This window comes from Globicephala melas, chromosome 10 (genome assembly GCF_963455315.2).
Source record: "Globicephala melas chromosome 10, mGloMel1.2, whole genome shotgun sequence".
NCBI lineage: Eukaryota > Metazoa > Chordata > Mammalia > Artiodactyla > Delphinidae > Globicephala > Globicephala melas.
In genome coordinates this window covers 42,428,774-42,451,102 of record NC_083323.1, presented here as the reverse complement: position 1 = coordinate 42,451,102, position 22,329 = coordinate 42,428,774, and the positions used below count along the sequence as shown (strand labels likewise).

The 22,329-nt window shown below is 42.3% G+C and overlaps 1 protein-coding gene across 1 annotated transcript in view; it reads left to right on the top strand.

Annotated features, from left to right (window-relative positions):
• GLIPR1 (GLI pathogenesis related 1) overlaps nucleotides 1-22,329 on the top strand; it is a 42,181-nt gene that overhangs the window by 17,748 nt on the left and 2,104 nt on the right. The window contains exons 2-5 of the mRNA XM_030866247.2: nucleotides 5,687-5,960; nucleotides 6,761-7,006; nucleotides 16,109-16,221; nucleotides 20,213-20,298. Of these exons, the coding sequence (XP_030722107.1) occupies nucleotides 5,769-5,960; nucleotides 6,761-7,006; nucleotides 16,109-16,221; nucleotides 20,213-20,298 (637 nt within the window). The 5' untranslated portion in view covers nucleotides 5,687-5,768. The remainder of the gene's footprint in view (nucleotides 1-5,686; nucleotides 5,961-6,760; nucleotides 7,007-16,108; nucleotides 16,222-20,212; nucleotides 20,299-22,329) is intronic.

The following is a 22,329-nucleotide window of genomic DNA, read 5'->3' as shown; positions in this document are numbered from 1 at the left end:
ATTACACACATGCATCTGTGGGGAGGGGAAAGTTACCCCCTTCCCCTCTTGATTCTTTTTGGCTGGTCATATAACTAAAATGGCAAAAAGCAGATTAAGAGGAGAAAATCAAGTTTAACATGTACATATGGGGAATTCACATAAGCATGAGAAATTACAAAGGTAGTAAGGCAAGATGAGGTATATATGTCCTGGACCAAGGAGAAAGGAGGTGGAGGTTTGGGACTTCTAGGGGAAGTAAGATAATCCACAAGAAGATGGAAAGAGTTAATGCTTGGTAGACAAGTGTTTGCTGGGACATCTAGAGATAGTGGGACTCAAAGAAGACTGACCCACCAGGCCTTGCCAGGTTCTTTCCTGTCTACCACACCTAGTTTATATTATACTATAGTTAGCTATGGTGATAGCCCCTTCTTGCAGCGGGCCTTCTACCTTATCTTAGTGGCAACAATAATTCCACCTTAGGTTTCTGTAATGTTTCTTTACTTTTTTTTTTGCATCTTTATTGGAGTATAATTGCTTTACAATGGTGTGTTAGTTTCTGCTTTATAACAAAGTGAATCAGTTATACATACACATATGTCCCCATATCTCTTCCCTCTTGCGTCTCCCTATCCCACCCCTCCAGGCGGTAACAAAGCACCAAGCGGATCTCCCTGTGCTATGCGGCTGCTTCCCACTAGCTATCTACCTTAAGTTTGGTAGTGTATATATGTCCATGCCACTCTCTCACTTCGTCCCAGCTTACCCTTCTCCCTCCCCATATCCTCAAGTCCATTCTCTAGTAGGTCTGTGTCTTTATTTCTGTCTTACCCCTAGGTTCTTCATAACATTTTTTTTTCTTAAATTCCATATATATGTGTTAGCATACGGTATTTATCTTTCTCTCTTTACTTTTTAAGAGTTGCCATTAGATATTAATACCTCCCCCTTTTTTTAAATTTCATTTCCCATCTTCAAGCAGTTTGGTTTGTGTGTGTGTGTGTGTGTTTTATCTATCTATCTATTTATTTATTTATTTATTTTTGGCTGTGTTGGGTCTTCGTTTCTGTGCGAGGGCTTTCTCTAGTTGCGGCGAGCGGGGTCCACTCTTCATCGCCGTGCGCGGGCCTCTCACTGTCGCGGCCTCTCTTGCTGCGGAGCACAGGCTCCAGAAGCGCAGGCTCAGTAGCTGTGGCTCACGGGCCCAGCCGCTCCACGGCATGTGGGATCCTCCCAGACCAGGGCCCGAACCCGTGTCCCCTGCACCGGCAGGCAGACTCTCAACCACTGCGCCACCAGGGAAGCCCTAAGCTATTAACTTCTGATTGGAGTATTTTCAGGGTTTGCACAGCAGTATTGAACTCTTCTTCCATTACTGCAGAGAGATTCCTTTTTCCGATTCATAATCTTTAAAGCTTGGCAATAAGACCCTCAGTGCTGAAAAGACATTGGGACTGGGATACGCAGCAGATTCCCTGTGATTTCTCGGCAAGCATGTCTACGTGGCACAACTTTATGAACAAAGGAACTCATGTTTGTAATTTGGCTGGTATTTAGGGTGGAGTATTTGGTGACAGAAGGAGACTGGTATCCAAATCCACATGGTCCTGACCATTTAGTCAGGAACCCTTTATACATTGGTTGTCACACAAAATAAAAAGACTAGAGTGGTATACAGACAAGGTTAGAATGGAAGCTGTAATTCCCAGGGGTATTCCATGACTTTTGCCAGTGGTGCTGTAGTGTCCAAACGCCTCCATTCTCCATGCGCTCCTGTCGACATGTGAGAGTGAAACAGATTGCAAAATAGCTGATATAGGAGTTCGGTTGTCTGGTTTTGGCAGCTGTAAAGCTTATTTCTGTCACCTAACCAAAGTAAGTCCAGATTTTTGATCCACCCGTATATAGTTTGTGGTTTGGGGCAGCTTGATCATGGGGGCAGCTGCAATATCCTGACTTGTACGAGGGTGACCTCTGAGACATCCGGAACATGTGGTGATTTGGCAGACATTTGTTCCCAAAATGGTGGTGCTAGAGTCATTTGCAGTTTCCTTGCGAGGTTTAAAGATGTCACCTATGGAATCAAACCACAGAATTTGATTTGCAATATTGTCCTGGTATGTCACCCAAGAAAGGTCCAGTGTCATGTTTGCTTTTAATGCAAAGGGAAAATTTTTCACCTATTTATCTGGGTAAGGGACAGTCTGTGGGCTTCTACAGATTTTTTTTCTGGGGCCCAAATGACTCACTAAAAGAAGATGCAGAGGGCTTCCCTGGTGGTGCAGTGGTTGAGAGTCCGCCTGCCGATGCAGGGGACACAGGTTCGTGCCCCAGTCCGGGAAGATCCCACATGCCGCGGGGCGGCTGGGCCAGTGAGCCATGGCCGCTGAGCCTGCGCATCCGGAGCCTGTGCTCCGCAACGGGAGAGGCCACAACAGTGAGAGGCCCGCGTATCGCAAAAAAAAGAAGATGCAGAGTGATGATTTTCTTGTCATGGATATCATACCCTGCCGCTCATCCATCTTACGTACTTAGCCCACCACGTCCACATCAGCAGGAACCCAGACTCGGTCAGGCTCTTTTGCACTATCCACATGTTGACATAATCAACACTCAGGCTGAGTTAGCGTGGCCAGGGTTTGGTAAGTTAGCATAAGGGGGTAAGGGAGGGTTAGTAAGAACAAAACACAGGTTGAAAACGAGCCCAGAGTGGAGACTTAGAGGAGAAATAAGATAGAGACAAGTGCTCTCCAGCTAGCCTTCTAATAAATGATTAATAAATGCAGAGAAAGGATTTGTTAATAGGAAAAAGTGTTCTGTTTTTTGATGTGTGTGTATAGGGAGTCTTAAAAGTGGGGAAAGGGAGATAGGTGAAAGTGAGGCTTCTTGATCTGTGATCTTGGGAAAAGCTGTCTGCTTCATGACGCTGGCTGCTTCTGGGCCTGGGAATCGGCCCTGGAAATCTTTCAAAATCACCTGGGGCATCTGTCTCCCACTTGTCTTGAGAGGGATGTTCTGGGCCTGTGTTGGCATGGCTTGCGTGGATCCAGGAGGATTTTCCTTTTGACGACAGTGTAGGTGGTTGGCAGTACCTCATTAGGTCCTTCCCAGGGAGGTGACAGCACATGTTTTCTTCTAAAGACCTTGATGTACACTTGGTCTCCTGGTCGAAAGGATGGCGAGGCTTATCAGTTGATGGAAGCCAAGCCCCTTTTACCTTCTTCATGTACATTTGTTGTTGTATCTAGCTAGTCATATCATCAGGTTGTTCACCTAAGTTCCCATAATCTTCACTTAACCCAGCAATGGAAGGTTTAGAAATACCAATGGACATTGGGTATCCAAAGACCATTTTGAAAGGGGTCAGTCCATGTCTCCTATTTGGAGTATTCTGGATCTTTATAACGGCCAAGGGCAAAGCTTCTGGCCATTTAAGTCCAGTTTCTTGACAGATCTTTCCTAAAGTTTTTTTATGTCTAGATTTTTTACGTTCTACTTTCCCTGAGGGTTAAGGATGATATGGAGTCTGAAATTGTAATGAGTACCCTGGAGTTTTTGCAAGCAAGTGCTTTATGTTGTAAAATGAGTTCCTTGATCTGATTCAGTCCATAAAGGAATGCCAAAGTGAGGAATAACCTCAGTTATTAATGTCTTTACCACTGTTGTGGTTGAGGCACGTCTAGTCCAATAGGATTCAGTCCATCCACGAAACATGTAGACAACAGCCAAACAGTGAGAATAGCCTAAAGCGGGAGGAAATCTATAAAATTCATTTGGAGTGCCACAAAGGGGAATGTGGCCCTTGGAGGATTTCTTGGGGGTATCCCAGGTATTTCCCAGAAATTTGGGGAGATTTACAAGTAGTACACAGGGAAATACTTTGGTCAGAAATTTTATGGATGCCAGGGCAAAACCAATTGTCTTGTATTTCCTTAATTCTCCCCCATCTGCACATACATCCCACTTGATGGGATATAAGCCAAGAGGTTAAAGGGAAGGGTGCTATAGGAAGTCCATTTGGCCTGATGTATCCATCTGGTAATTGTTTAGCACCCTTTTGCACCCATTTGCCTCTTTCAGACTGCGGGGCATTTGCTTAACAGTTGATAAAATCAGTCAAGAATACAAGTAAGTTTAAAAATTCGGTAGAGAAGGAACAAGGGTGTCCATTTTGAGCTGGATTTTAGCAACTCTGTCAGCCTGATCATTTCCTAAAGATACAGCATTTCCTTGGTATGGGCTGAACAATGAACAACAGTTTTAGAAGGGAGGTGAATATCTTGTAATAAGGCAGCTGCTATATGGTCATTAGCAATAAGATTACCTGCAGAAGTTAAGAGGCCACGGGATCTGCAAATTGTGCCAACAGCAAGGCAGACTCCAGCAGCACATCTGGAATCTGTGTAAATAGCGGCAGTTTTCCCTTCTGCTAAGGTACAAGCTCTAGTAAGAGCTATGAGCTCAGCAGCTTGGGCTGATTTTCCTGTGGCATCAGAATGAGCAGCAGGCGTCCCACGAGGGGAAACTGCAGCATAACCAGTTATGTTTCCCAAGAAACTTCATTGACGGGAGCCATCACAAAATAGAAGTCAGGCTGGGTTACCTAAAGGGGTGTCTGAGAGAACCTCTCGTGGCTTTGAGACCATTTCTACGGCTGCAAGGCAATCATGTGTGATACAGCGGGGCTGTCCATCAGGGAGGGGTAGTAAAGTAGCTGGATTCAAACGGTTACAACGATGTAAGATGATGAGAAAGTCAGCTCATAGGTGGCCTGTCACCGTGTAGAGAGTTGCTGTATCCTTTGAACTTGTAGAATAGCTGACACCGCCTGGGGAACATAGAGGTGAATAGGGGAGCCTAACATGCACACTGGCTTTGTCAATCAAGGCGGCAGCTGCAGCCACTGCACAGAAGCATGGGGCACACCTAATGCCGCAGGAGCTAACTGGCATGAGAAACACGCTACAGGGATGTATCTTGAGAAGCAGAAGATTGTCCTAGAATGCCTGCAGCAGTCCCATTATTTTCATGGCGGTATAGATGAACAGGTCTGTCAAAATTAGGTAAGCCAAGAATTTGGAGTGTGGACAAAGCTAATATTAAAGCTTCAAAGGAGATTGATTAATGCCTCTGAAGGGCCAGGAAATAGGCTCTGTGTTGTGATCTAGGAGAAGAGCAGACAGAAGTTTAGCAAAGGCTGCAAAATTAGGAATCCATTGGCAGCAGTAGCCAGCTGCCTCCAAAAGTCCACGTAACTGTTTTTTTCATTTGGGGGAGGGGAATGGACAAAATCGACTTAACCCCATCACATTCACCATTGTGAATGAATTCTAGGTCGAGCGATGATGTTAACCAGATATTCTAACCACGGTGTGCTGATGTGACTCCAAAAAAAATGTTTTTAAAAAGTATTTGGCAAGACCTTTATTGAAATAAGAGATGTTTTTGTTTAACCACCAGAACCTCAGTAAAAATTGGGACTATTATTTCTGGAGATTCCAGAACTTCCTTTGGAAACATCCCCCAACTCAAAAGAAAGTCTGATGTAACCTCGTAAAAATCCATGTTGCAATAGGTGCTGTGTCACTGAGAACCACCGAAAAGACAGGGTTAAGGGCACAAAACGAGCTGCAAACCATATATGGAGAAACCCTTTTCTTCACACTTGTGATGAACTCATGTTCTGCTTTCCGTTTTCTCAAAGCTGAAGTCGACTGTGCTTTGTAAAACCGGCTCACCGACCCTCGGGACCTGCAGTGCCTCTGGATTCCAGCCTCCGGGTCTCCATGCCAGACAGTCTGAGCATGCGAGTCGCACTTGCTGTGACACCCTGGATGCTCTCTGTGGTCTCCAGTTCTTCCTCTCCAGCAAATACTTTGCCAGATATCGAAAATGAAGATTTCATCAAAGACTGTGTTCGAATGCACAACAAGTTCCGATCAGAAGTGACTCCAAAAGCCAGTGATATGCTATACATGGTAAGAAAAACATGAGGGCTTGTGGCAGAAGTCAGTCAAAAACAGCTAATGTGGATTGATTTTGGTGGTGAATCCTTGGTAATCCTGACCAGTGCTCTCGTGGTGATGAAGGTGTGCTTTAAATTCACCACCTGCGATCAAAACGAACCCAATTTCTCTCTGCCTACTCAGTTCTTGTTATAAAGCAAGTATGTTTTACTTCTCTTTTTGGACACGTCCTTTGCACACGTCCTCAGGTGCAATTTATGTCTCTTTTTTGCCTGTTAATTTTTGTGAGGTTTTTTTGGTTTCGTTTTTTGTCTCTAAGTTGACTTTTTTTTGTTGCCGGCAGAGTACTGACTGTCTCAGGGAGGCCGCAGGGCATCTGGGGGAAAGGCTAGGATTTTGATTCAGTCAGGCTTGGGTTTGAATCCTAGGTCTGTGGCTTTGGCCTGGTTTTTAACCTTTCTGAGCTTCTTACGATAGGGGCTATTGTAGGTATGAAATTACAGAAAATATGTGAAACCAGCATGTTATTTTGCAACATAATAGACCTTCAGTGAAATGTTGTTCTGTGTCACTCACTTTGATTCTAAATTCCTCGAAACTAGATTATTGTGTCTCCCACTAACGCTAGTCAAAACTTGAAGACCACAATATGATCCTCCACATACGGAGGACCTACATGTTCGTGGTCCTTCTCCATTCTGGACATCGTGCCTCACCTCCCATGCAAATTCCCACTTTGCTCACTGTGGTTACAGGGTTGGGTAACAGGCTCCATTCTTGACCCTCCTAGTGTTTCGTATTTATTTCTGCAGACTTGGGACCCAGTACTAGCCCAAATTGCAAAAGCATGGGCAAGGAACTGTCAGTTTGCACATAACATACAGCTGAAGCTACCCCACAAGCTGCACCCAAATTTCACTTCACTGGGAGAAAACCTCTGGACTGGGTCTCTGTACCTCTTTTCTGTGTCTTCAGCCGTCACAGACTGGTACAACGAAATTCAGTACTATGACTTCAAGACTCGGAAATGTGACAAGGTCTGTGGCCATTATACTCAGGTAAGTATCTACCTTATATTCTCTGGAAGCCGTCGTTTCAAGGGTGAGGAGAAAGCTGGAATCTGGTGTTAAGAAAAATATAGAGTAAGCTAGTGTCCCTGTAAATATGAGAGAGTAGGGGTTACAGGCTTACTTTAAAAATAAATAAATGGAGGGCTTCCTGGTGGCGCAGTGGTTGCGAGTCCGCCTGCCGATGCAGGGGACACGGGTTCGTGCCCCGGTCCGGGAAGATCCCACGTGCTGCGGAGCGGCTGGGCCCGTGAGCCATGGCCACTGAGCCTGCGCGTCCGGAGCCTGTGCTCTGCAACGGGAGAGGCCACAGCAGTGAGAGGCCCGCGTACCGCAAAATAAATAAATAAATAAATAAATAATAAATAAATGGAACAGACTCCAATACCAGAGGAGATAGTGCTTGAAGAGTGTAGTTACATGGACATAGGTAAAATGTGAGGCCCACCAATCTGCACAGCCTTTGAATAATTTTGATCACACCTGTTTTCCCGTGGTATTTTGTGCCATTTGTGAGCAATCAAAGGACCTTATGAGTAAATGGATTTATTCCAGGTACGAGTTCTCTAGGAAATTTGAGTCAATTGTTCTGGGACTATAAAACTGGGAGAAATAAGCCTCTCAGACAGAAGCATCAATAAGAATTGAAGGGGACTTCCCTGTTGGTCCCGTAGTAAAGACTCTGTGCTTCCACTGCAGGGGGGCATGGGTTCGATCCCTGGTCGGGGAAGATCCGCATGCTGCGCAGTGTGGCCAAAAGAAAAAAAAATTATGGTAATAATAGTTGATGCTTCCATATCCTCTTAGTCTTTCAAACATGGACTAAGAATCTATGATGTGCCACATGAAGACGAAAAAAAAGTCCCAGACCCAGTGGAGAGGTCAACATATAAATTTGTACAAATAATCCTGTAGCTACCCTGTACCCACATCTACAGTATTAGTGTCAATAGCCACATTCAGAGCTTCTCGATGAGATTTTTTCTTTCTTTTTTTTTTTTTAAATTCAAGCTGTTTTTGGCTTCCTAACTCTAACTCACATTTGCAACATGGTGGAAACAAATCCCTAGGAAAAGTCTTCTATAATCTTCTTAATATACTGCCTCCCTATACTGGCCACATTTTATTTATTTTATTTCCTGGCGGTCCTTGTCAAACCAATAACTAAAAGTAGTGAACCTATGTTTGACTGGTTTTTAACGTAGAAAAAAATTGTTGAAATGATGTCTGAGAGCAAAAGCATTTCTAACAAGCCAGTTAACTTGGAATATTAGGTGTTTTTAAGAGCAAAATGTTGGTAGAAAAACTCAATATAGTTCAGCCTTATAAAGATACTGACCTCACTGGTGGTGGTATAGATGAAACACGTTTGGCACAGTTACAGGAAATTGTTATAATGAGAGGGAAAGGGTTGATGTCAGTGAAATTTTCATCTTAAGGTTATTGTAATCAAGGAGGAGCTATGAAATCATCAGTAGGCTTGGTCCCTTTCTTGGAAATATAAGTAAGGTCTCCCCTAGACTTGCCCAATAAGCCATCAATTTTGGTTTATATTAACAAATAAACCAGAAAATAAATTTCATTGGATTCCCACAAATCCTAAAGGGCAAGAAAGCTAAATCCAGAGTGCCTACAAGTGGTATCTGGTGCCATTATGCACTATGGTATTAATCTCCAGGAGTAATTGTCAGTCTGAAGGTGCTGACTCTCAGTCAGTGTTTAAGCTTCTCCCCTATTCTAGGCACTTTGTAAGGTACAGGTCATGCGTTTTAGTCCAGACTCCTGAAAAAACAGAGCCTGAGATAATAGCTTACGTGCTAAGATTTTACTCGGGAGTACGATCGCAGAGAAGTGAGAGGGAGGAGAAATGGCTTGTGGGGCAGGGAATGAGGGACACAGCTGGGAATGGCCCCTGACCCTTAGGAGGTGACTTTTATTTGGAAGAGACGTGTGTAAGTGGATGTGTTATAGCATATAGCTAGTGCAGCTCGGAGAAACTGACAAGGTGCCATGGGAGCAATGGGGACAGAGCAACTGACCTGGCCAAAGGGAGGTATGGAGACACAGGACTTGTTCATACAGCAGGAGACATGTAAGTTGGTTCTTAAACTGAGTGAGAGTTTGTCAAATAAAAAGGAATGTAAAAAGAACTCCAGGCAAAATTAACAAGGTGTAGAAGGTGTACAATGTGTACAAATGAACTTGGCATTTCAGAAGAATGGCAAGCAGCTTAACCCACCAAATACACAGTGATCCAAAGACTGTTAAATTGACAACAGTCTCCTAAACCCTGCAAGTTAAAAGACACTTCATGTCCATCATTCCAGGAAGTCAAAACAAGAGGAGGAAACTTCATTATATGTCATAGAGGCCTGAGATCTCAGAGATGGCCCTTCCCAAATTAACAGAGCTTACTTGTAAATCTTCCTCTTGCATTTAGGGGAAAAAAAAGAGGGCTAATATTTGGGACATAAAACATTTCCTAAAATCCAGTTCCTTTCAGACAGGTAGCAGAGCCAAAGTGAGTGATCCTAACCTGTTCTCTTTAAGAGACCACTACAGTCTACCCCCCAACTCAAATGAGGGAGAGGATGTCCAGGGACCTCTGGGTCTGGGAAGAGACAGCACCAGCAACTACTTTTTAAATGAATGTGGTACTTCGTTCTCTACATGTAAGATCTCATTCAACTCTCACCACCCACCTCTAAGAGATGCTATTATCCATAGATGAATAAACAGGCCCAGAGGGGTCAAGAAGTTGTTACCCCAGTGTCATTTAGCTAGTAAGAGGAAGAGTTGGGATTCAGATATAAGATATGTTGCTTATCTAGTAAAGTAGTAGTACTTAGTAGTCATTGAACAAAGTTTAGATTTCTTCCATGAGCTGTTTTTCCATCAATTGGAAGAAGGCTCTGACAGCTTGATTGAAGACTTCTTGTTTTTATCCTTGCAAGAAATCTTGCTAGGAGGTCCAAGATTACTCAGTTGCCATTTTAAATTCATGCTGGAAATTACCTCAAGTGGGTATTTATAACTTCCCACTTACCCTCATGTTAATTGTTAATAAAAAGCAAGCTATTTTCAGATTTTGGCCAGTGAGCAGTGGTTGTACAGAGTAAAGACAATAGATTCAGATGCATTTTTTTTTTTTTTTTTTTTGGCTGCATTGGGTCTTCTTTGCTGTGCGTGGGCTTTCTTTAGTTGCGGCGAGTGGGGGCTACTCTTCACTGCGGTGTGCAGGCTTCTCATTTCAGTGGCTTCTCGTTGCAGAGCATGGCCTCCAGGTGTGTGAGCTTCAGTAGTTGCAGCACCCGGGCTCTGTAGTTGTGGCATGTGGGCCCTAGAGCGCACGGGCTTCAGTAGTCGGGGTGCGTGGGCTCAGTAGTTGTGGTGCACAGGGTTCAGTAGTTGTGGCACACAGGCTCTAGCTGTGGTGCACAGGCTCTAGCTGTGGCGCACGGGCTTAGTTGCTCCGTGCATGTCCACTGCATTGGCAGACGTATTCTTAACCACTGCACCACCAGGGAAGTCCCCAGATGCATTATTACTTCATTAAAGTGTGATATTTCTTGACATGTTAACTCAACGCTTTAGTTCTGTCTTCACTAGAGATTTCAATTGTGGAAGAATTCTGGTGTATTGATATGGAAGATTATTTAGCTTAGATATTTTGTTGCCGACAGTTCATCTTTGTAAAGTTTGGGAATAGTTTGACTTAAAAAGCTGGGCGGTGGACTCCTCTGGTGGTCCAGTGGCTAAGACTCCACGCTCCCAATGCAGGGGACCATTTTAAATTCATGCTGGAAATTAACCTGCTCAGGGAACTAGATCCCACGTGCCGTGACTAAAAGATCCCGCGTGCCACAACTAAGACCCAGTGCAGCCAAATAACTAAATAAATAGTAAAAAAAAAAATAGCTGGGTGGGCAGCAGCTCAGGTTTGATAGTGCTAATAATGCCCACTAGATGGCACTATTGATCTCATTTCTTTTTATCCCCACCCGTTGAAATTTTTATTTTTACACCCTCCCAGAACGAACGGAAGTGTGCGATGTTTCAGTTTGTCTAGCTGATTTTGTACATGTTGCATATTACTGATAATGAGTCAGATGGACTCATACTGAGAATTGAAAGGGGAAGATGGTGTATAGGGGTTGTTAGCTAGAAGGAAGAGACATGCCTGCCCCCACTGGGTTGGGTTCCCCAGATGCAATGTTTTTGTTAGGTATAGTTTCCTGATTCTGCTAAAAAGGAGAGCACTCTGGAAGCATCTTGCTTAGGGCATGGACTGTCCTCACAGCACTTTGTGGTCAAGTAGCATTAAGTTCCACCCCTCATCTAGGAAAAATTGGGGCAGTATGTATTTATAGATTTGTTATGAGGTTAAACATGTTGCATGTAACATGCTGAACACTACCGGCCACTAGGAAAATTCTCAGTGAGTAGCTCTTAATTTTTTAAAATTCTTTTTGTTTACCATATGAAAAAATGAAAACATGCAACAGGAATCTACCTGATTAAAAAAGTTTCAAAAGTTTTAAAGCAGAAGAAAATTAGTCATAAGAGAATAAAACATGAACATCTGCTGAGAGCTTGCTATGTTCCATAAGCTGTTCTAATCACTTTCTTATTAGCCCATTTAGAATGTCAAAATAAGCCTGTGGAGTAGGTGGTGTTACCCTCATTTAATAGACGAGGAAGCTGAGGCCAAGGTCACACAGTGGGTGGCTGAGCTGAAATATAAACTTGGTCTTTGTAACCCCAGAGCCCACAGAGTTGAACCCAGAAACTGAATGCCCATGAAGCTATTAAAAAGAGGCCAACTTGAATGGATGGATAAACTGATAAATCCATGCAATAAATATTACTCGGCAATGAAAAGGAGAGTGACTAGTAATGAATTCAACAACATGAGTGAATCTCAAATGCTTATGCTTAGTGAAAGAAGCCAGATTGAAAAAGCTACATTTAAACTGATTCCACTTATGTAACATTCTGGAAAAGGCGAAACCACAAGGACAGAAAATAGATTAGTGATTGCCAGGGGCTGGGGGTAGGAGCTGACCACAAAGGGGCACAAGAGAGCTTTTGGGGAAATGTTCTAGGTATTGAATGTGGTGGCGGCTGCACAACTACATGCTTTTGTCAAAATTCATAACCTAAAACGGATGGCCTCTATGTTAATTACAACCTGATTTAAAGAGAGCCCAACTAAAACACAAGACGAATGGTAACTAACATTTGCACTGTCTTGGAAAAGAGAGATCAGAAATGTAAAAGAAAGTAGAATAAAAGAAATAGCATAAAGCATTAAGTGTGTGTGGGAGGAACCCAAAGATTAAGAGTACTTGACACTTGAGATACAACACTGGAGGAAAGTGCTCAAAGACCAGAGGATCAGAATATAAAATGATTGACTCAGGCGATTGTACTCCCAACATGGCCCATTAGCATGCATAAGAATCACCTGAGAAACTTGTTAAAATAGAGAAACTTTTTCGCTGAATAATGTTCCAATATGGGTGTGTGTGCCTGTGTGTATATAAATAGACTACATTTTCCTTAAGGAAATCCTGTCATTAGCATGGATAGATCTACCGGTATTATGCTAAGTGAAGTAAGTCAGACAGACGGAGTCAAATACCATATGATCTCATTTATGTGTGGAATCTTAAAAAAATAAAACGAACTCTTAGAAAACAGATTGGTGGTTGCCAGAGGTGGGGGATGAGTGAAATGGGTGAACGTGGTCAAAAGGTACAAACTTCCAGTTTTAAGATAAATAAGTCCTGGGGATGTAATGTACAGCATGGTGACTAGAGTTAACAATACTGTATTATGTATTTGAAAATTGCTAAGAGTATATCTTAAAAGTTCTCATCACAAGAAAAAACTTGTAACCATATGTAGTAATAGGTGTTAACTAGCTATTGTGGTGGCCATTTTGCAATATATACAAATACTGAATCACTGATTCAGTATTGTACACCTGCAACTAATATAATTTTGTATGTCAGTTATATCTCAGGTTTAAAAAAATACAGATTTCAAGGACAATTCCAGTGACTCTCATGCAGTAGGACTGAGATGGGCCCAGAAATCTGCATTTTAAACAAAGCACCCCAGAGGAAGTCACTTTGAGATGCAGTGAATAGAAATGAAGAAATATAAAAATAAATACAAAAATGATTGGGAAATTAAAGTACAAGCATCAAACCTGAGAATGAATGGCCATAAAACTAGGTGCTCTCGGGGAGATAGAGGCCTGATTTACTTGGTTACCTGGAGTTCCCTGCAGGGGATTCCAGGGTGTGAGATGGGAAGGGAGACACCCCACCTCAACCAGGGAGGGCCGTCCTTCACCAAAGGAGAGCACTGATCCTCTGTGGGAGACCAGTACCTGCCTCCGTAGCTCCTCCCCAGTTGTCACACAAGGAGGAGGACAGAATGGAAAGTGTCCCGCCCCCCCCCGCCCCCCGACACTGCCCAGCCCTCTCTAGCTCCTCCCCCACCTCCTACTCCATCCACGAGCCTTGGAGGAGCTGCCTCCATCCTAACCCTCTTCCCCTACTCTACACTCTCTCCCCAGAGAGCTGTTCTTAATTGATTTTTTTTTTCTTTTTTTTGAGTAAATTTGACCTTTTTCAGCAGACACACCAGCCTTGTCTCAGTTCTGTGAGTCTTTCCCACCTCGGGGTTGGTTCGCACAGGTGTGCCCTCTGCTGGGAACCTTCTCTGGCCTCCCGGACCAGCTCACTTTCAGCTTCCGCCTCACTAACTCAGAGCAGGATCCCTGCTGTAAACTCCCTGAGCGCCCTCTGCTTCCCCTTCACAGAGCTCAAAACCCTAGCCTAATGGTTTCTTGACTGCTTTTCTCTACATTTTGTGAAGGCACCCACTGGCTCCAGCTCATTCATCTCCCTGTATTTGGTACAAGTAGTCACAAAGTTGCTAAATATATATATATGTAAAAATAATTTAAAATTCTATTTTGTATCACTGTAAAAAGGAGTGCATTTAATTGCTGGCTTAAATCCACACTAGATTTTTTTTTTTTCTTGTGGTACCCGGGCCTCTCACTGTTGTGGCCTCTCCCGTTGCGGAGCACAGGCTCCGGACGCACAGGCTCAGCGGCCATGGCTTACGGGCCCAGCCGCTCCGCAGCATGTGGGATCCTCCCGGACTGGGGCACAAACCCGTGTCCCCTGCATCGGCGGGTGGGCGGACTCCCAACAAGTGCACCACCAGGGAAGCCCCCACATACTAGATTTTTAAAATACTTTACTGTTTTCTTCAGCCTTCTATTACAGCAAACAGTCTCAGTTAGGATGAGCTGTGTAATTTGTGTGGCCTAATACAAAATGAAAACGTGGATCCCCTTGTTCAAAAATCATGGGAAAAGTGCCACTGAAAGTGCTAAAATGCGTGCAGCACTGAATTAAACCAGGTATGGGGCCCTTCTGATCACGGGGTCCAGTGGGACAGCACATCCCTCTCCTGGAAGCTGGCCCTGTTCTTGCTTTCCCTCCTATGCCACTAGCCACTCCCTTTCAATGTTTTGCTGGCTGTTTCTTTTTTTTCTTTATCCCATGCTCTCATTTAGTTGTTTATTATCTTTGCTTACAAGATCTAATCCATTCCCACGTCTTCCAGGTTTGTGTCTCGAGCCATGCTCTGTCTTCTGACCGGCAGATGGTCGTCTGACAGGCATCTCAAGAGTAGCAGGAACTGAACAGAACCCCTTGTCTGTGTTCCCACCCACTTCCTCCTTCCCTCATTTTCCCCGTCTCAGCAAATGTTGCTCAGACCCAAACATTAACTTGATTTTTCTCTCTCCCTCTTACCCCACCCTCAAACCAAAAGCAAATTCTTTCAGCTTTACCCCTAAGCTGAACCATGAACCTGGTCAATTCTAGGGAACCCCACTACCATCACCGAAGTGAGAGTCACCATCTGCTCTTTCCAGTACCAGTGAAGCAGTCTCCCGAATTCCCTCCCTCTTTTCACCCTTGTTCTTCTCAGTCCATCTAGTTTAGCAGCCAAAGTGACCTTCCTAAGACCTGAAAAAGGGACTCTCCCTCCCTCCACTACAAGATTCCCCATGAGCTGCTCCTCTCTGACCTCATTGCCTGTGATTTTCCCCAACTCCTGGATCCCAGCTCCGCTTGCCTTTATTTATTTTTGGCTGCGTTGTGTCTTCGTTGCTGCGTGGGCTTTCTCTAGTTGCGGCGAGCGGGGGCTACTCTTCGTTGTGGCGCGCGGGCTTCTCCTTGCGGTGGCTTCTCGTTGTGGAGCATGGGCTCTAGGCACACGGGCTTCAGTAGTTGTGGCTCACGGGCTCTAGGCGTGTGGGCTTCAGTAGTTGTGGTAAGTGGGCTCAGTAGTTGTGGCTCACAGGCTCTAGCTGCACGGGCTTCAGTAGTTGTGGCACACGGGCTCCGTTGTTGTGGCTCGCGGGCTCTAGCGTGCAGGCTCAGTAGTTGTGGTGCACCGGCTTAGTTGCTCCGCGGCATGTGGCATCTTCCCGGATCAGGGCTCGAACCCGGGTCCTCTACATTGGCAGGTGGATCCTTAACCACTGCGCCACCAGGGAAGCCCCTCTGCTTGCCTTCTTTCTGCCACTCTTGCACGCAAGCAGACTCCACGCCAGGGCCTTTGCCCCAAGGGCTCCCTCTGCACGGATGCTCTTCCTCCATCAGTTGGTCTCCTGCATGTTTTGAGCGCTGCCTCTTCATCATTCAGGCCTTACCTCAAATGCTGCCTCCACACTCGAGATGCCTTCCCTGCACATCCAAGTGAAAGCAGCCCTCTTTCTCCCCAGCAGTCACTCTCTATCCTGTTAGCCTGTTTTATTTCTTCATTGCACTAGCTGTCAAAATTAGCTTAATTATTTGTTTATCTCTCTCTCACACTCACACACACACACACACACACACACACACTTTCCAACCAAATTCTGACTACCTAAAACTTCCCTGGCGGTAACTGCTTTGCCTAAGTAGAGTTAACATGCCTGTGTTTACGAAGGCCTAATCATACTCAAGTGTTCATTTTAGTATCTCTCTCTTCTTAACAATCTGTATTTTCTTTCAGATTGTTTGGGCAGATAGTTACAAAGTTGGCTGTGCAGTACAGTTTTGTTCTCGAGTTGCTGGCTTTGAAAGTCTTCGCAATGGAGCACATTTTATATGCAACTATGGACCAGCGTAAGTGCCCAAATTAACCTCTTTCTGGGAAAAGAAAAAAAAAACTATTTTAAAAGTATTTATCTTCATTATAGAAAATAAATCTGGGTAATAAAAAAAGTTTAAAAGAGAAAATTAACGTTACCCTTAATTCCTCTGCCCAGAGATTTACTCCATTTACATTGATACCTTTTTCTTTGTATGTGCGTTTGTGTTTGTGTGTGTCTGTGTGTACACCTTTATAAACACTACATAAACACACACACACGAACACATTTTTAAGAGTAGGAAAACTAAAATGTTTTCAGGGACATAGATTAATTGGATATTGTAATAACACCACAAGATGGGAAGATTAATATTCCACTTAATATTTATTAACTTATTAAAAACTTTTCAAAGCAGAACAAAAACCCATTCTGAATTGAATTTCTCAATTTATATAACTTATTTCATTTACTTTTGACAGTTTTGTTTTTGAAACAGACATCATTTTTCTCCCTTTGGAAAATGGGAAGACGCATGACATTCTCCTCCCACTTCCTTTAAACTTATATATGTGTGCTTGTGCATCGTACACATACTTAGAAAACTGAGATGATGGAAATACACGTTTTCTATTTTTACTTAAAATTACATATGAGCATTTTCCATGGCACTGAAGTTTTAAACAGATTACAATAATTAAAAACAATGCCATAACGTTTGTATAAAGCTTACTATGTACTAAGCACAGTTCTAAGTGCTTTGCATATATTAAACTTATTTAATCTTCATAAAATGTAAGTTCTAGTATTACCCCTGTTTTGCAGATAAGACAACTGAGGCCCTGACAGGCAACCAAGGAAACTAAAACTTCCTACTTCTTTATTGGGCAGAATATTTAGGTCCCTTTGTCTTTCTGTGTTTTTATTTTATTGAAGTATAGTTGATTTACAGTGTTGTATTCGTTTCTGGTGTACAGCAAAGTGATTCAGCTATACACGTATGTAATAGTTTGCATCTGCTAATCCCAAACTCCCACTCCATCCCTCCCTGACATCCCCACTGGCTCTTGGCAACCACAAGTCTGTTCTCTTTGAGTCTGTTTCTGTTTTGTAGGTAAGTTTGTGTTATATTTTAGATTCCAAATACAAGTGATAGTATATGGTATTTGTCTTTCTCTTTCTGACTTACTTGACTTACTTTGATAATCTCTAGGTCCCTCCATGTTGCTGCAAATGGCATTATTTCATTCTTCTTTTATGGCTGAGAAGTATTCCATATATATAAATACACACCACATCTTCCATCTTCTTTATCCATTCATCATAGATGGACATTTAGGTTGTTTCCATGTCCTGGCTATTGTATATAGTGCTGCAATGAACATTGGGGTGCATGTATCTTTTCGAATTATAGTTCTGTCCAGATATATGCCCAGGAGTGGGATTGCTGGATAATATAGCAACTCTATTTTTAGTTTTTTGAGTACCCTCCATACTGTTTTCCATAGTGGCTGCACCAATTTACATTCCCAGTGAGGGAATGTAAACCCTCACTGTTGGAGGGTTCCCCTTCCTCCACACCCTGTCCAGCATTTATTACTTGCAGACTTTTTAATGATGGCCATTCTGACCGGTGTGAGGTGGTACCTCATTGCAGTTTGGTTTGCATTTCTCTAATCATTAGTGATCTTGAGCATCTTTTCATGTGCCTATTGGCCATCTCCATGTGTTCTTTGGAGAAATGTCAATTTAGATCTTCTGCCCATTTTTTGTTTTTGTTGTTGCTGTTATTGAGTTGTATGAACTTCCCTTCGTCGGTTGCATCATTTGCAAATATTTTCTCCCAGTCCATAGTTTGTTTTTTCGTTTGTCTATGATCTCCTTTGCTGCGCAAAAGCTTGTAAGTTTGATTAGGTCTCATTTATTTTTGCTTTATTTCTATTACTTTGGGAGACTGTAGATATCTTTGTCCTAATCATTCCCATCTAGACAAAAGTCAGGCCTTTCCAGTAGCATGTTTCTCCCAAGATGAATTCTATTTCCCTAGAAGTCACAACTGCCTTGTTTTTAGCTTGTTTTTGAAGTAGCAATTTTCCCCTCTTCTTTAAAGTATGGAATGCACAATTAAAGTATGAAGCAGCATAAACGACTGCATCAAAAACATTCTAGAATTTAACGACTCAATGAGTACTGTGCTTTTTAACAATGAAAGATACTCCAATGATTAATGTCCATTTTGGATATCTTTTATAATTATCAGAATCTCTACTATATTCCTTTGACTATTTTCCACAGGGTAACATAAGCAGAAGGGTAAATTTGAGACAACCTAAATTAATTTGGAGCCAAACGAGATTTGAACATATCTTTTTAGTTGGAAATGAGGTTTTAATAAAAAGTAATGTCTCAACTCTGAAAATTAACGCATAGTATTAAGGGAGAGGTGTCCATGAACTTGGATTAGAAAAAAGTTACATCTTTTTCAGTAACTTCTATTGAAAGTAACATTTATGAAGATAACACTCCAATCCTTATCAGCAATAGCTGTGACTGTACTGCACTACCTGTATCTTTATCACAGATATGTTCATATCACTTTGTGGTTGCTGCATCTCTCTCAAAATAGTTTTTATCACTACCTTGAAATTACTGTAATTATTAGACTCCCTGCTAGCTCTTACCTAATACTTGAGAAGTACATATTAGTATATCACAAATATTTTTAACATGTTAATAACTATTTCAACTTAATTTGTTTCCTTTATAATCCTATGAACTTTATTTTCGGTATTTTTAAACTATTTTGAGAAAGGGCCCATGCGCTCCACCAGGCTGCCACAGGGTACATGACATGAAAAAGTTAAGAACTCCTTTCCAAAAGTAGAGTTCCAAAAAAGATTAGAGCAATGGCAGGTTCACTGAAATAAATGTACAGCCTTTCATCATTACTACTCCAGAGATATTCATGGGGATATAAAATGTTTGGTTATTATTTCATTTTCTAATCTGTGATCTTGGTCAATTACTTACATTCTGTGCCTCAGCCTCTAGCTGTGGGGATTAAAAAAATTATAGTATCTTCCTCATAGGGTTATTGTGAAGATTGATTCATTCGAGGATACTTAGAACACTGCCTAGGACACGAAGAGTATTCAGTAATTATTATCTGTTATTCATATCACATCTTTTATGTGAAAACAAATTGCATTTTAGAAACGACCCCATATTTCTTGTTTTATATATATATATATATATATTTTTTTTTTTTTTTTTTTTGCGGTACGCGGGCTTCTCACTGTTGTGGCCTCTCCCGTTGCGGAGCACAGGCTCCGGACGCGCAGGCTCAGCGGCCATGGCTCACGGGCCCAGCCGCTCTGCAGCATGTGGGATCTTCCCGGACCAGGGCACGAACCCGTGTCCCCTGCATCGGCAGGCGGACTCCCAACCACTGCGCCACCAGGGAAGCCCTCTTGTTATATTCTTTTGGAAAGCCCTTTCCCCAGCCAAATGGCTCCCATCCAATAAAAACTATGGAGGTTTGCTAGACTGAGGAGAACAAAAATGTGGGTCATGATGGCTTTTCTCAGACAGACAGTTTTTTGGATGGCAGTGATCACATAGGCCAGACAGTAAGTAGAGGGAGTACTGCTCTGAAATCAGACAAATCTAGGTTTCGTTCTGACTCTGACATCTGTACCTTGTGATTTTTGGCAAGTTACTTTATTTTTTAGAGGTTTAGTTTCCTTATCTGTAAAACAGAAATAAAAATAACTTCTTCCCCGAGTTGTCTTAAGAATTAACTGAGATGATTAAGACATAGGTTCCTAAACACAGGCACCTAGAATGAACTCTGCAAATATTAGCAGGTTTCCATTTCTGCTTCGCCCTCTCCTCTTCTCTTACCAACCCTCTGAATCTGCAGACTTTCATCCTAGGATTTAGCCAAGGACCATAATAAATTGCAATTGGAAAAAAAAAAAGAAACCAAAAACTCTCCTAATGGACAGTTTTCCTCTACTTCACAGAGGCAATTACCCAACCTGGCCATATAAAAAAGGATCCACATGCAGTGCCTGCCCCAGTAACGACAACTGTCTGGACAATCTCTGTGGTGAGTAAAAGGAGCAATCTACCAATAATACAATGTGTTCAAAACTCTTGTAACTTTCTACAGAGCTAAGAATGCAAACATTTGCTTTATCCTAACAGCTATTTTCAGGGAAAGTGGCATCAGGGTTGCAATCAAACCTGGGAATGAATATATGGTTCAAGAGAAATTTAAAGCAGCAAATAATATTCTTTAGTTAGCGCTAATCAGACAAACAACAAACGACTCTGATGCTGGGAAACTGTAGACCCAAGATTTGCTAATTTCAGCAAGATCAAAAATTTGTATAACAAAGTTAACCAAAAGAATTCTGAATTGTGTGATACTACCTGTCCAAGCACTCAAGACTTGCATTTTCATCTTTAGAATCAGATAAGTAAAGCTGCAACGTGGCACTTTTTACTAGTTAGACAGCATTTAATGAGGAACAGTGTAGGCCAATGAAGCTACATTTCCAAGGATGTTTTACATAACTTTGAAATATTAATACACAATTGGCCAAGAGTCTATTTATGGTTCCTGTCCCAGACACATTCCTTTCCATCTCAGTATGTTTTTTCTTTACTTTTTGCCATGGTGTGAAGGAAAACCTCAATCAAGCTACTGCAGTTGTGCAAATCCTCTAGGACTTTTGTGTCCAGATCTGTAACTAACTGAACCCCTCAGGGCTGCAGGGCTGGGGCGGGGTGCTAGGAGCAGAAGGAGGGTAGAGTAGACTGAGTTTAACTGCATAAATTTTTGTTTGGCCAAAGTGTTGCATTGCTTACACATTTCCTAAGGTCCTTTCCGGGTTTAAAATTATAAAATTCTTTTCAACTGCTTTTCCCTTCCTCCTGATTTGTAAACAGTGAGTTCTCATTTTTACTCCAGCTACAGAGACGCTTTTTCTACCAGCTTTCTGAGCCAGTCATTTCTCTCCAGTTCAACCATTCTTTCCCTCATAATTTTGTTTAGAGAACTCACTAACATGTAGCCATAGTGCAACAAATCCCTTCTCAGAGCACCAATGTTAACTGAATTTTTCATGTTACTCCAACACTACGAAAGCATGTCTTTTTTTTTTTTTTCCAAGTTAGGCAGTATGACATAAGAGTTAAAACCACAGATTTTAGAGTTCAATTTCCAGTTCCACCATTGTGACGCTGGGCAAGTGTCTGGACCTGTTTCCTCATTAATGAAATGTAGACGGTGGCACCTCTTCACAGGTTTCGTGAAACGAATGAAAAAAAATACAGTATCACTCAGTAAATATTATCTATTATCCCCAAATTCATCCTTCCTGTAATCTCAGATCTTGAGTTTACTCTTGGTATTTTGGTGTCTTCTTTGTGCCCAAGTTTTAGATGATATGTTTTTATGCTCATGAACAAGACTCACTCATGCTTCTTTAGAATCTGTGATGAAAACTGAGACAATAATTTTAAATTATGTAAAAAGTAATTTAACTGTTGCCACTGGTTAGCTGTCTTTCCCACTAGACTCTGAATTCCAAACAGGCAGGAATTATGCCTATCTAATTCAACTTTGTAACCAAAGTGCCTAGTCTAGAAAGCAAATAATTGCTAATTTGCATATTTCCTTAAAAAAATCATTCTCTATAAAAATCTAGACAGTAACACCACCAGCACAATGATAACAAGAAGAAAACTGCTGGAGTTTTAGCTTTTAATCTTAGAGATCTAGCCTGACATGGTCTCTAACCTTGTGGGATAAAATTCAGAAAATTAAGGCTGTAGTCCAATAATGAAAAGCCCCTGGGCTCTTAAGAGAGACAAAGGAAAACGCACGCTAATTTGCAGGAGGGTAAGGGTTAGAGGATAAAAGCTTTTATTTATCAGATTTTGTCTCTGACAAATTGTGGCAAACACTGGAGGAAAAAAATCCCTTTGTGGTCTTCTAGATACTGGTAGGTTCAATAAATACCAATGGAGGTCAAATCAGGATGGTTTTGCAAAATGTGCTGGGCACACCAATGGTACACAAGCTGATTTTTAGCTAGTGCATGGATGACATTTGTTTCAATGTTCAAAAGTT